At 62.1% G+C, this 12,586-nt stretch overlaps 3 protein-coding genes across 3 annotated transcripts in view; all 3 read left to right on the top strand.

The window, feature by feature from the left end:
- MNEG_0992 (hypothetical protein) overlaps window positions 1–707 on the top strand; it is a gene marked incomplete at both ends in the record, with an annotated part of 2,220 nt that extends 1,513 nt beyond the window's left edge. The window contains one exon of the mRNA XM_014050528.1: window positions 159–707. Within this exon, the coding sequence (XP_013905982.1) occupies window positions 159–707 (549 nt within the window). The remainder of the gene's footprint in view (window positions 1–158) is intronic.
- A 3,867-nt stretch (window positions 708–4,574) lies between these two features.
- Window positions 4,575–8,964, top strand: MNEG_0991 (hypothetical protein; the record flags this gene model as incomplete). The annotated part of the gene is made up of 8 exons (XM_014050527.1): window positions 4,575–4,653; window positions 4,859–5,086; window positions 5,279–5,470; window positions 5,615–5,764; window positions 6,254–6,558; window positions 6,957–7,982; window positions 8,382–8,600; window positions 8,887–8,964. The coding sequence occupies 8 exons, from the start codon at window positions 4,575–4,577 to the stop codon at window positions 8,962–8,964; spliced, it is 2,277 nt and encodes a 758-aa protein (XP_013905981.1).
- Window positions 8,965–10,855: 1,891 nt separating this feature from the next.
- Window positions 10,856–12,586, top strand: part of MNEG_0990 (hypothetical protein) — a gene marked incomplete at both ends in the record, with an annotated part of 6,160 nt that continues 4,429 nt past the window's right edge. The window contains 4 exons of the mRNA XM_014050526.1: window positions 10,856–10,937; window positions 11,148–11,381; window positions 11,771–11,962; window positions 12,175–12,324. Of these exons, the coding sequence (XP_013905980.1) occupies window positions 10,856–10,937; window positions 11,148–11,381; window positions 11,771–11,962; window positions 12,175–12,324 (658 nt within the window). The remainder of the gene's footprint in view (window positions 10,938–11,147; window positions 11,382–11,770; window positions 11,963–12,174; window positions 12,325–12,586) is intronic.

The following is a 12,586-nucleotide window of genomic DNA, read 5'->3' as shown; positions in this document are numbered from 1 at the left end:
CGCTAGGGCAGTTCAGCTCCCGCTTGCCGCCGTGCGCCGGCAGGTGTGCACCGCAGGCTCCCTTCTCCACATACACACACACACACACACTCTCTCTCTCTCTCTCACACACACACACACACACTCGCGTGCGTGCGCGTAATCCTCACGCGCGCCAGGTCATGAATTACGTAATGGGCGCCACCTCGATCCGCCTCGTCCCCTATGCGCTGCCCTCAGCCGCCGCGGCCCTGCTCTACTCGTGCCTCTTTGCCTACCTGGGTTCCGCTGCAGACGACTTGCTGCTGCTCATGAGCGGCGGGGCGTCCGCAAGCGTCGGCGGCGCGTGGCTGGCCGCCGCCGGCTGCGTCGGGCTCTGCTCTGCGTACGGGCTGCTGAGGATCTGCCAGCGGCTTATACTCGCGCCGCCCGGCGGCGACGCGGGCGGGGGGGCGCGGCCGAAGGACGGGCCCCCGCAGCAGCAGCAGCAGGAGCAGGCGCAGCAGCAGCAACAGCAGCAGTCGGAGCAGCAGCAGGCGGCCGCGGGCGGGGCGGGCGGCGGGCAGCCGGCGAAAGAAGGGGGCCGGCCGGCGCGCGCGTCGGGCGCCGCCGGCGTCGTTGGCGCGGGCGGGTGCGGCGGCGCGGCGCTGCGGGCGGTCAATACCTACGTGATCACGAACCCCTCCTTCGGCCGCGTGCGGCGCATGTCCGTCACGTCCGTGGTGTGATGTTATTCGACCATTCGCCGCGTTAGACGCTGATACACGTCTGATGGCTGCTTGAGGAGCGTCGCAGCGTCGGCGGCGGCGCCGCTGCAAATCACCAGCACGATCGGTTGGCGAGCAGCGCCGTCTGCGCGGAAGCAGGCGCACCCTCTGTGGCCGCGTCCCCGCCTTCGCCCGGCTCGCCCCCGTGAATCGCAGCGTTGGAGGGCGCTTCCTGAGGTGATTCTCCGGCAGCGCTGGAGCTGGAGCGCGCCCGCCGCGTCTGCGGCCCTTTGGACAGCTGCGGCGCCCCTCTTTCAACAACGGGCCCTGGCCGGGCACACCTGAGAGCTCAACCAATCAGCAGGTGGGTGGCAAGGGGCGGTGCCGCAGCATGGCAGGGGGGGCGCGGCCACCGTTGCAGCTACCTTGCCGGTGTGCAGACCGCCATTACGTCACAATCTGCCATCACATTGCACGCTAATGCCTATCCCGCACGGCTGCGTTCGGAGCGCGCTTGTCACTCGCCTTGCGTGACGCACCCCTGCACTGCGCCACCCCAACCCTTCTCCTCACCCCTCTCATTACGTGCCTCCCCTTAACTCCAGCAGAGCCTTTGGCACCCCAGGCTGCGACACCGCCTTGCGAGTGTACAAGGCGACAGCAGCAGCACATGCCCGCAGCAACCGGGCTCTTGACCTCGTATTCCTGACCTTGACCTCGTACAAAGGTGTTTTACGGCAGTAGTTTCTCCCCTGTTTACCATTTTTGCAAATAAGAAGAGATCCCTTGGTCCCCTCTTGGGCCGTTAGTCTCGATGTCTGGTTCCTGCCCTGCCCAGCGTCTCTTGAGCCAATGCCGCTCAGATAGAGGACCTCCCCTCATACTGACCTTGAACACAATGCCTGCAATCGCATGGAGCGGCCTGGGTCGTCAAACTGTTGGCCCCTTCCTCTAATGCTTTGTGCTGTGTAAAATGTGGCAATCAGTGGGGATGTCTGCAGATTCAGGATCTCCAGGTTGAGTGGCAGGCAGGCAGCCACAACCCCCAACTAACACTGCAGCAGGGCCTGCATATGCATCATCAGCGCCTTCGAGGCCGCGCACGGCGCAACACTCCAGGTGTCCCGCAGGAATTGTCTCAGCACTACGGGCAGTCTGGGGGGCGCTGCCGAGACCAATCGAAGCGAAGCTGGTGTCTGGGCTGCTAGCTGCAGCCGCGATGTCACATGAGCGCAAGCCGGGCGCTCGCTGCCTGAGGCTGCAGCAAGCGTCCCTCCAGCCGCCCCGCTACGGATGGACGCTGTCGAACTCAGCGGCAGGCACCTAGGCAGAGCAAAGGGAACATAGGGCGGGCGAGAAGGTATGAAGTCTTGTCATGCCCGCGTACATCCAGGACTGGAGGGCCGGCTTGCAGGGCCCCGCCAAAGGTGCTGCCACCCTTGACCAGCACCACGTGATGAGCCTTGGTTCTCACACCGGCTGCGCAGACAGGAGGCTGCGATGCCAATGGCGTGGATTTGACCAGAAGGGAGATGGGGGGGGCACCTGCATCCGAATGAGTGCTGCATGCGGCCTTGTGCAGAGCCGCTGCAGGTGAGGGCAAGCTCTAGTGAAGGCCCGGCTGCTGCTGAAACGACCGCAACGAGTCCAGGGGCCGGAGATGCCGCCAGAAATGGAGAGGAGTGGGAAAGGACGGTGGCGTCGACCAAAATGATAGACCAGTGTTGGCACGAGTTTGTTGGAGGCCGCGGTCCCGCCCATATGGCAAGCACTGAGGAGTAGGTCACTGAGGTGGATGCGCATCGCTGCACCGCGCCGGTTCACCAAAGCAGGACGCTGGCACATGAGTCTAGGGGAGCGCGGGCTGCCCCAGGTCTAAACCACATGTGGTGGGTTCTGCACGCTGGAGGCAGGCGTGCAAGCATACGTGTATGTATAGGACCGCGCGGTGGCCCCCATGCGCAGCTGGTCAAACGGCCCATGCACAGGTGCACCTCCATACGAGCAGTTTGACCAGCTCATGCAGGTGGCAGAAAGAGGCCCGTCGCATTCGTTGGCGCCACCGAGACTGGCGATCAACACTGGGAACCACAACCAACGCTGGCCAGCCACCAGCGTTCGTTGCCACTCGTTGCAACCGACGGCAACAAGATCTGCACATATTGGACACCCAGGGATTGCTAGCATCACACACACTACTGGTACACTGCAACAGGCTTTGCCAGTGCTGAGGAACTTCCCTTTGAACATGTCATACATGGCTTTCAAGGGGGGGCGACGCCTCTGGCTCCTGTATTCAGCCATGTTGATCTGAATCGAGGGCGGCGGCCCCAGCAGGAACGGCTACCCGGGCTCCTGGGACGGCTGCTGCTTGCCAAAGGGCGCTTGCGCCCGCCTGACATGTGCCGGCGCGCCGGTGCCCAGCATCACTCAGGCAGGCGCGTGGGCGCGGAGGGCGGACAGCCGCCAAGCTCAAGCGATGGGCAGGCAGGGCACGGGGCGCGGGATGCGCCCGCCCGACTAGGCCGGCGCGCCGCCCGACGGCGCGCCGGCGCCCAAGCTCTAGGCACGCGCGTTGGCGCTGAGGGCGGACAGCTGCCAAGCTCAAACATGCCGCACTGCGTTTCGCACCCTTGTTTGTAAGCCTGCCTTCACGTGCCCGCATGCACGCCTGTGTGTGTAGCGCAGACTTGCAAACTTGTGGGGCCTTTGCGCACACCTGCTATGAGCGGCGAACGCTGGCCACTTAAGTCCCAGTCACACAACACTGATGCTGCAATGCTACATCCCATGAGCCTGGATGGCTCCAGGAGCGGGCGACTGTGGGGATCGTGTAACAATCCAAATCCTACTCCTAATTGTGCTAGGCAATGCAGCAGCACCCTGGGCATTTGCTGCGGGCCACCTGCTACTTCAGCGGCTCAGCTTTCAAGGTATTAAATGACCGCTGAGCGTGCAGGCATTAACGAGTGCCGATGCACTTGTTCGCGTCTGTCGAGGGGCTGGCCGTCACTGGACACCCCCCACACAGCAGGTGTTGCCAGCAGCAGTGTGCACGAAGCATGTCGGATACCCCTGACCATGCAGATTCACCCTTAAAAGACCATCATTTGGGCCAGTTTCACCACAGTACCACCCAGACATGTAATGCAATTTGATGGCCCCACTGCACCCACACCGTAACGCACCACTGCACAAGGTAACCCATCACGCCAGCTTACACCTTCCCTGCACTTGCTTGCAAATACTGATCAACAGCAACTGCGCTGATAATGGATGCACATAAGATTGCAGACGTGGCGGACAGCTGTACTGCCCCCTGCTCCAGCAAGGGAGTCTCTACACACGCCCGGTTGACAACTGACCACGCAGGGGTGGTGACACCCTGGCCAGCCGACCAAAGGAAAGAGATGCGACCATCAACCAAAACTTAGCGCGCTTTCGATCACGGACATTGTGATGTTCAGCGACTGCAAGGTTCCCGATCCACGAGCAGCAAAAAAAGAATCCCGGGCGGGAACAGACAGCCAGTGGCCCGTTTGTTGACCACTCGATTGCACGTGCCATACTCGCACACAAGGAAATCGAGAATATAATCTCCGTGGGTGTAAGAACATCTCGCCGAGGTGCGCCTCGCCTTGCCACCAAGGCGGTCCAGATCGCTAGCCGTCACCGACGTGGTCGGGTGAGGATGCGCGGAGCAAGTCATCAAACTTATTTATAGCTTGCTCGCCACGTCGGGCTTGTGGCCTGCTCGCCTCCACACGGGTCACTGGCTCACTGCGCACCTGTGGTGGGTGGCCGGTCCCCGTCCTCAGTCCCTCCCGTTGCAATGGTCGTGGCCCCTGGATACCGCAGGGATCAAGGCGTTCTACCAGTTCAATTGCAATGACTACTCGCAGCCAGCAGCCTGGCAGCGGGCGAGTGGCCCTGGCGGTCGTGCTGGCAGCGGTGCTGGCGCAGTTCGGTGAGGATGGCAGGGGTTCAGGCCGTTGTACAGCGCATGGGTGCAGATACCACTCACCAGTGGCATTCTTTATTTGTTGCGTACGGCTGTGCAGCTCGACAGCGGGCTGTCTGCGCTGCCTGTGTGAAGGGCGCACTGGCCATCCAGCCTCGTGCCACCGCCCTGACGCGCCGCACCCCAATGCCGACGCCAAACTCGACCGCAGCTGCCGCCCAGACGTGCTACCCGGGGGCCATCTCCACACCCGACACCAACTTTGACGTCCAGTTCTCCTCCAAGGTCCTCAACACAACTCTCAGCTACATCAAGAAGCCCAAGACGACCTACAACAGGTACTGCTTCAACGTGAACGCGGCCAGCCCCTGCAACTCGAGCGCGATCTGCTGCAAGACCAACGCCGTCACCAGGCTGAGCGCCGTGTCTATTGCAATTGGTGGGTCGCGGGCAGTGTGAAGGGGATTGCTGTTGTAGCCTGCCAGCAGGGCAGGCTGCAATGACGAGCACCACGAACCAGCTGCGGAGGAGGCGCCTGGACTCGTCCGCATCCGTCCAAGCCAGCACTCCCTTGCATCGCGCCCTCAACCATGCACCACACCTTCACTGCTGCCCTGACCTTGCAATGCAGTGCCAACCTGCATCGTGAAGGGGCTGACCAGCAACGTATCCCTCTCGACCCCGGAGGGCGCCAACGCCAAGTCGGCTTTCGGTTTCAAGATCAACAAGGCGTCCAAGAGTGCAGCCGCTAACATCAAGATCGCGCCCACCAGCGCAACGGCAAAGTCTCTTGGCAGCTCAATCGTGTGCATCAACCTGCCAGGTGTGCGCGGCATCGCTGGTGGACGATGTACCCGCGCTTGTTGACTCGCGATCTGCAATCATAGGCTCCCCCTCCTAGTTGTTGACCGTCCTCAAATGGGACCGCGGATTGACCTCCCACCGCCCACTATGCATTGCTGCGCAGCCGCCGCCGGTCTTTGCAACACAGTTGACAAGCTGTGCGGAGCCTCGACGTGCAAGATTAACGTGACCACCACCAAGTTCAAGCCGGCCAGCCTCACCAAGCCCAAGTCGCTGCCATGCTGCCTCGCGGGCAACGTGAACATCCTGCCAGGTGCGCCTGCTACAAGGTGGCAGAAGCTACAGCAGAATCAACAGCAGCAGCAGCACCTGAAGCAGCAGAATTGGCAGCAGAAGCAGTGGCAGCAGCAGCAGCAGCAGCAGCAGCAGAAGCAGTGGCAGCAGCAGCAGTGGCAGCAGCAGCAGTGGCAGCAGCCGCAGTGGCAGCAGCAGCAGCAGCAGCAGCAGCAGCAGCAGTGGCAGCAGCAGCGGCAGCAGCAGCAGCAGCAGCAGCGGCAGCGGCAGCACCATATGACCCCCCTGAGGCCCAGCTTCCCGCCTGCTTCCCTTTTCACTCAGAACCACGCGCCTCTAGCCCCTGGCAGCAAGCACGTTTCTGAGAGTGTAAACACAACTCTTGGGATGGTATCAACCTGAGATTGTCAAAACAGCCATGCCTCCGCTGCTATCTTGGGCCTGCTCCCTATCCCTTTCCATGCGCTCTCATCGGCCCCTGCTAACCTCCCCCCACCGGCCCTCGCAGCTTTCCAGGCCGACTTTGCAGTGACCGCCATCCAGCTGATCCCCACCAGCCCCGTGGCCGGCCAGCCCTTCACCGCCCGCGTCACCGTCACCAACACTGGCGAGATCGCCTCCGATCCCTTCATCGTGGGCGTGTATGCTGACAAGGCGGCCACCGCCGCGTGCGGCGAAGCGGCTGACAAGACCAACACGACCGGGCCCATCGCTGTCGGGGCCAGCGCCACCGTCAACTTCGGCCTCACGGCCGGGACAGTTGGCAACAAGACACTGCGGGCCTTCTCGGACCTCTTCTGCAATCTGCAGGAGGTGCGGCGGTCGCGCGTGGCTAGGGGCGCGGGAGTGGCAGGGGCAGGGGGCGCCGGCCGCGCGGCATGTTGCGAGTGACGGGTCTGGCCCCGGCTTTGCAATGTCCCAAGGATTGACACAGCAATTGACGGGCGGAAGGGCAACCTCAGAGCCTGCAAAGTTGATAGTTGATAGCACACAGCGGTCATAGGCGCAAGAAAGCTGCCAGTTGGAGCGCGTGCTGCTATCGACACCTTTCAGAAAGAAACCCAGAAGCCCACCACGCTCTGCAACACAACGTTGTTGCGCCTCGTCTCCTGTCTTGGTATAGCCTCCCTTGATCGAGCCCCACACGAACGCCCACACATTTGCTCACGTGCGCGCGCTGTCCGCCCCCCATGCGCTCCCCCCCTTTGCAGAAATCTGACGTCAATGACCAGCTGACTCTTCCCTACACTGTCGTCGCCGCCACCCCCGGCACCAACACCACCAACCCTGGCACCAACACCACCACCCCCGGCACCAACACCACCAACCCGGGCACCAACACCACCAACCCCGGCACCAACACCACCAACCCGGGCAACACCACGGTCCCAGCGACCCTCAGCAACCTCGTCGCGTCGGCTCTGGCAATCACCGGCTACACCGGTCTGCCCGCCACCCTGCTGCCAGGCCAGACGGCCAACCTGACGTTCTTCGTGACGAACGCCGGCAGCGCCGCCTCGGCAGCAACCACCTACGCGCTCTGGCTCAACAAGCTCGTCGCCCCTGTCTGCAACGACGCCGGCGCCACCATCACCGGCGCTGTGCCCGCGCTCGCGGCGGGCGCGTCGACCCCGATAACGGTGCCCGTGTCTCTGCCCAGCACGCTGGGCGCCCTCACTGCGCGCCTGATCGTGGACTTTGCCTGCAGCGTGGCCGAGTCCAACGAGGCCGACAATGTGGCGGCCCTCGCCTACCAGATCGCCGCCCCCGTTGGCCCGACCGCCAACCTGGTGATCAAGTCTCTCCTCGCCGACCCCAGCCTCGCCGCGGGCGTGCCGCTGGGCCAGCTGCTGAACCTCACCATCGAGGTGCTCAACAACGGCACCGACGTCTCGTCGTCGGCCGCCGTCGTCACCGCCTTCGCTGACAAGCTCGGCACCCCGGCCTGCGGGGAGGCCGGCGACGCCAGCATCCCCCTGCCCGCGCTGCCCGTGGGCTCGAGCGCCAACGTTACGCTGAGCGTGCCGGCGCCGCTCCTGCTCGGCGCCAAGACGCTCAAGGTGGTGCTCGACGGGAACTGCGCGCTCATAGAGTCCAGCAAGGCGGACAACGTGGGGTCCCTCCTGTACACTGTGTTGGGCGCCGATTTCGTGCTGAGCGCCGCAGAGGCCGTGCCTGGCGTGGGATCCCTGTTGCAGATCAACGGGCCGTTTGCGCTCAACCTTACCGTCACAAACGTGAGCGGGGCGGAAGGGACATTGCCAGATCTGTCGTCTGCTCAGTGTCGCACAAATTACGCTCAAACCCACATGATCGTGCATGCATGTGTGTGTGTGTGTGTGTGTGTGTGTGTGTGTGTGTGATTTGGGGGGCTGGTGCATGTGCCCAATCGTTGAACCGTCCAAGGTTTGCTGTCCACGCAGGCTGCCGCGTTTTCCACTGCATCGCATGCTCGTTCATGAAGAATGTGTGCAGGCGTGAGCATGACGTTCAGGTGCACGCTGCTGCCTATCTCCTCGCCTGCATCAGCACCAAGGCACAATGCAATCGATGCCTTTAGTTTGATCACAATTGCAAGGCGTCTTGAGACCCCATCTGACCCTTCCATGCCCCGGCCGCTCTGCCCTGTGGTGCAGATCGGCAACGCCGCAGGCGACCCGGGCTCGCTGGGCGCCTTCCTGGGCATAACCTCGCCAGCGGCGTGCGGCAGCGCCGCGCTGAACAGCCCTTCGGGCTCCAGCTTCTGGGGGGCCGGCCCGATCGCCCCCGGCGCCACGGCGACGTCCCTTTTCAACGGGTTCCAGGCTGCGGGCTCTGCCGGCACCTACACCCTCTGGATCGCTGTCAACTACATGGTGGGCAGCTTGGATGCGTGCCGCCCTGCGACGATTGATACGGCGATGTGCCAGTAGCTTGCCCTTGTGATGGATGAAGGCAGCATTTAGGCCATGTGTGTGCTGCGATGAGCAAAATGGGCTTGCACCCACCACGCAGCCATGTGCAATCAAGCTCGCAGCTGCGGCCCCGCCCACCAGTCACTTGTTACCCTCCATCTCTTCGCTCATGTCCTTTCATCATCACTCAAAGAGCCCTGTGCCTTCTGCCCCCCCTTCCCACCTGCCCCTGCGCGTGTCCCTGCAGTGCGTCATCAAGGAGCCCAACTATGCCAACAACCAGCTGAACTTCACCTACACACTCACAGCGCCAGTCGTGGGGTAAGCCTGCCCCGGAAGCTCAAGGCGTGGGCGACGCATCAGGCTGCCCCAAATCGGCGGTGACGGTGCGTGTGTTCACGGCGCGGGGCACTGCGCACAATCCCTGGCCTGCGGCGCCGCCTGTCGTGGTGGCGGCACCACCACAATGCGGCTCGTCACGGGCGGGATGGCTGTGCGTGGCGCAGCTGCCTGGTGCCGTCTGCGCCTTGACCTGCTGCCTGATCTCCCGAGGTTGCTGGCGGTGTTCACAGCTCGGTCCCACGCGGGCCCAGACATTGCATCGGCTTGCGCACTGCAACTCGATTGTCGTGTGATGGAGCCGTTGCTGTAGCGCATGGATGGACACGCTTGACTGCAATCGACCAGAGTGTTGTCGGGCACATGCGCCTTTGTCGCTTGAGGAGCGACAAAGGCCCACCAAAGAGCTTGCCCTGCCGGACTCAACCTCATTATTCAATTTGGATGTGAAGTGCTGCATGTGACCCCTCACACTCACTCTAACACTTCATACATAAATGTGCACCCTGTTTGCAAACAGGACATGCAAAGTGTTTGAAGCGCCCATCATGGCTTTGTGCATGTGCAGCTGGTCCTGGCATGAGCACTTCTGGCCTGTTCCCCGCCAACCAGCCCACTGGCAAAACGCACACTTCACCCCTGCTCCGGCTCGATCCCATGGGATGGATTGCATTTTGAAGAGCCTGGATGGGCTCAGATGTGGGTAACTGTGGAGCCATGAAACATCTTGTCCTTCGGCCTATGGGTGAGCAGGCTCTTGGAGTGGTTGTGATGTGTGCAGGTGTGAGCGTGATGCATCACGGGTGACGCGCATAGCGACAGCAAGAACTCCCTGCTAACACTGAAACCAGCGGGTCATACACATGGTATTTTTTTCAAATCAAGAACATGATGTTTGGCAGTGCGCAGGTGCTTCCCAACTCGCTGCTTCGTGCCTAGCTTCACTGGCAGCATATCTTGCAGAGTGCATGCCCAGCTCGCAGGCATTGACGCTTTGGGCACAGCCCCCGCGTCCTATGGCCCATCCTGCTTGTCAGAGGTGCTGGAGCATCTCAGGCTGAGATACGAGGTGCAAGAAGCCAGTAATAGGGCACGATCTGTAGGCTAAGTCGAGGGCTGCATGCCAGCAGCCCAAAGTACATTTGGACCTGGCCCAGCCCACTAGGCCCCAGCTTCTGACAGCCACTCACGGTCGGACAAGCCACTCCCCAGCTAGGCAAGGCCAGAATACTTGTGGTTTTGTTCAGCTCTGGTTTCATGGCAGAAATCCTAGCTTGTGTACAGTACGCGCAGCGGCGGCAAGCAAACACTCCCACGAGCAACTGCGTTGGAAGCACGTCATGAATCTGGGTCAGAGATCCCCGAGAACGCCGATGCTGTGCTCAGCACGTGTCGACGGCTTTTATATTCTCCGTAATACCCCTGCCTTCACGTCCCTGTTTTCCACCCGCGGCCTCACCGACTCACCGTGGACTTCTCCGGCCACTTCAGCCACGACGGGGTCACTCGGTGGAGGCTCGGACGGCGTATCAAAAAGAGCGAGCAATCACTTCTGATCAAGCATATCACGACAACCTTGCGTGGCCGCTTGATAGCCTTCATAAACGCCACCATACAACGCTGGTGTCGAGCGACCAACCTCCACCAGAACTTCAGTGGTCCGCAAACACGCTGTTAGCACCAACCCTGTGGTGATTTGTTGGTAAGTACTTAGCAGAGCAGCCGGCCTGGGGGGACGCTTTGGGCCACGCTTTAGGCCGCGCTCCCAAATGTGGGTGATGCATGGTCACAGGATTGGAACAATCCTCGCACTGACCATGCCCAAGTCAACCACCGCTCAGCGCAGATAGAACGCCTAGCACTGTACTGGAGCGACCATGGCCGCGGATGGAAAGCGTGCCGGCGGCGTGCAAGCCGCCGCAATCTGCGCTGCGCTGGTGATGCTGCTGACGCTGCTGGGTGAGGACGCGGGGGGGCCCCGCGCAGGCGTGCAGTGCCCTCAGGAAACAACTGTTGCGAATCATGAACACCATTCATATATGCCATGTGCCCTGACATGCTCATGCGGCTACCCACGGCTGCAATCCGCACCTTCACTCGCTACCTGCCCTTAAAACCCACCTCGCGCCGCATCCTGTACCTCTCCCCCCCACAAACGATGCATCGCAGCCCCGGCCGCCGCTCAGTCGTGCTACGCGGGGAACCTCTCCACGCCCAGCACCAACTTTGACCTGCAGTACTCCTCCAAGGTCCTCAACACCACCCTCAGCTACATCAAGAAGCCCAAGACGCTGTACAACCGTTTCTGCTTCAACGTGACCGCGGCGAGCCCCTGCAACTCGACCGCGCTGTGCTGCAAGAACAGCGCCATCACCAGGCTGAGCACTGTGTCTATTGCCATAGGTGCGTACACCAGGGTTTGTCAGTCACGTGGATTGCGAGCAAGGGCTGCCCGCTGCTTGTGCCCGGCTGGGTGTGGCGCTTCTGATCTTGGGCGTGGTGTCAGCACTACGTGTGCGTGCATGCATTCGCGAGCGTGTGGGGCAGGAGGGGGGCCGACGCAGTGCCGTCGCACACCAACAAGCCTGCCAGGGGCCACCAGCTGGAAGCCCAGCTGCAGGCGGTCAGTTGTTGGGGCGTTTGAGGCAGGCCGGCGATGCGAGGAGGGGATGCCCACAGGCGGACCGAGGCCCTCACATCCCCCCCTCAAACACAAAACACAACACACAGGGAACCGTATGAATCTCACACTGAAGAATTCCCCTGCGCTTCCCATCCGTCACATCCCGCAGTGCCGACCTGCATCGTGAAGGGGCTGACCAGCAACTTCTCCCTCTCCTTTGCTGATGGCACCAACGCCAAGTCGGCGTTTGGGTTTAAAATCAACAAGGCCAGCAGGAAAGTGGTTGCTAACGTCAGGATTGCGCCCAAGACCTCGACATCAAAGGCGCTTGGCAGCACGGTCGTCTGCATCAACCTGCCAGGTGAGGGAGGGCAAAGCCAGCTGGGGCACCAGCTTGGGCAGGGCTGCAAGGATTGCAGGGGCGAAAAAGAAAGCTGTCCCTGTTTCGCAGGGTACTGTACGTACGCATGCAAACAGCGCGGCAAGCTGTACAATGTCGCGGCATCCAGCTGCCCTCGTGTGGTAAATCCACGTGCGTCATTACACGCAATACCCCTTGCCGCCCCCTCGCAGCCGCCGCCGGCCTGTGCAACACAGTCGGCTCGCTTTGCGGTGGCACGACGTGCAAGGTGAACGTGACCACCTCCAAGTTCAAGCCGGCCAGCCTCACCAAGCCCAAGTCGCTGCCATGCTGCCTGACCGGCAACGTCAACATCCAGCAAGGTGGGGGGAAGGGTTACTCCGCGCTGCGTGGCAAGGGGCCTGCCTGCGCCCGGCCAGAGTCCACCCACGCACGCATGGGTTGGGGGGCGAGCTGTTGGACCCGTGCTGCTTGCTCACAATTTCTCACGGGCGCCCCACCGTAAGCCCTCATGCCGCCGCCCCAATCCAACGCTTGCGCTGTGTTTTGCCCTTGAACGCTGTTCTTGCACCCTTGCCCTAACCCGGTCCTTGCCCCCCCCCCGGCCGCGCACAGCACCCCCAC

The sequence above is a fragment of the Monoraphidium neglectum genome (genome assembly GCF_000611645.1).
Source record: "Monoraphidium neglectum strain SAG 48.87 unplaced genomic scaffold scaffold00092, whole genome shotgun sequence".
NCBI lineage: Eukaryota > Viridiplantae > Chlorophyta > Chlorophyceae > Sphaeropleales > Selenastraceae > Monoraphidium > Monoraphidium neglectum.
The sequence above is the reverse complement of the archived record's forward strand: the minus strand, read 5'-3'. Positions and strand labels throughout refer to the sequence as shown.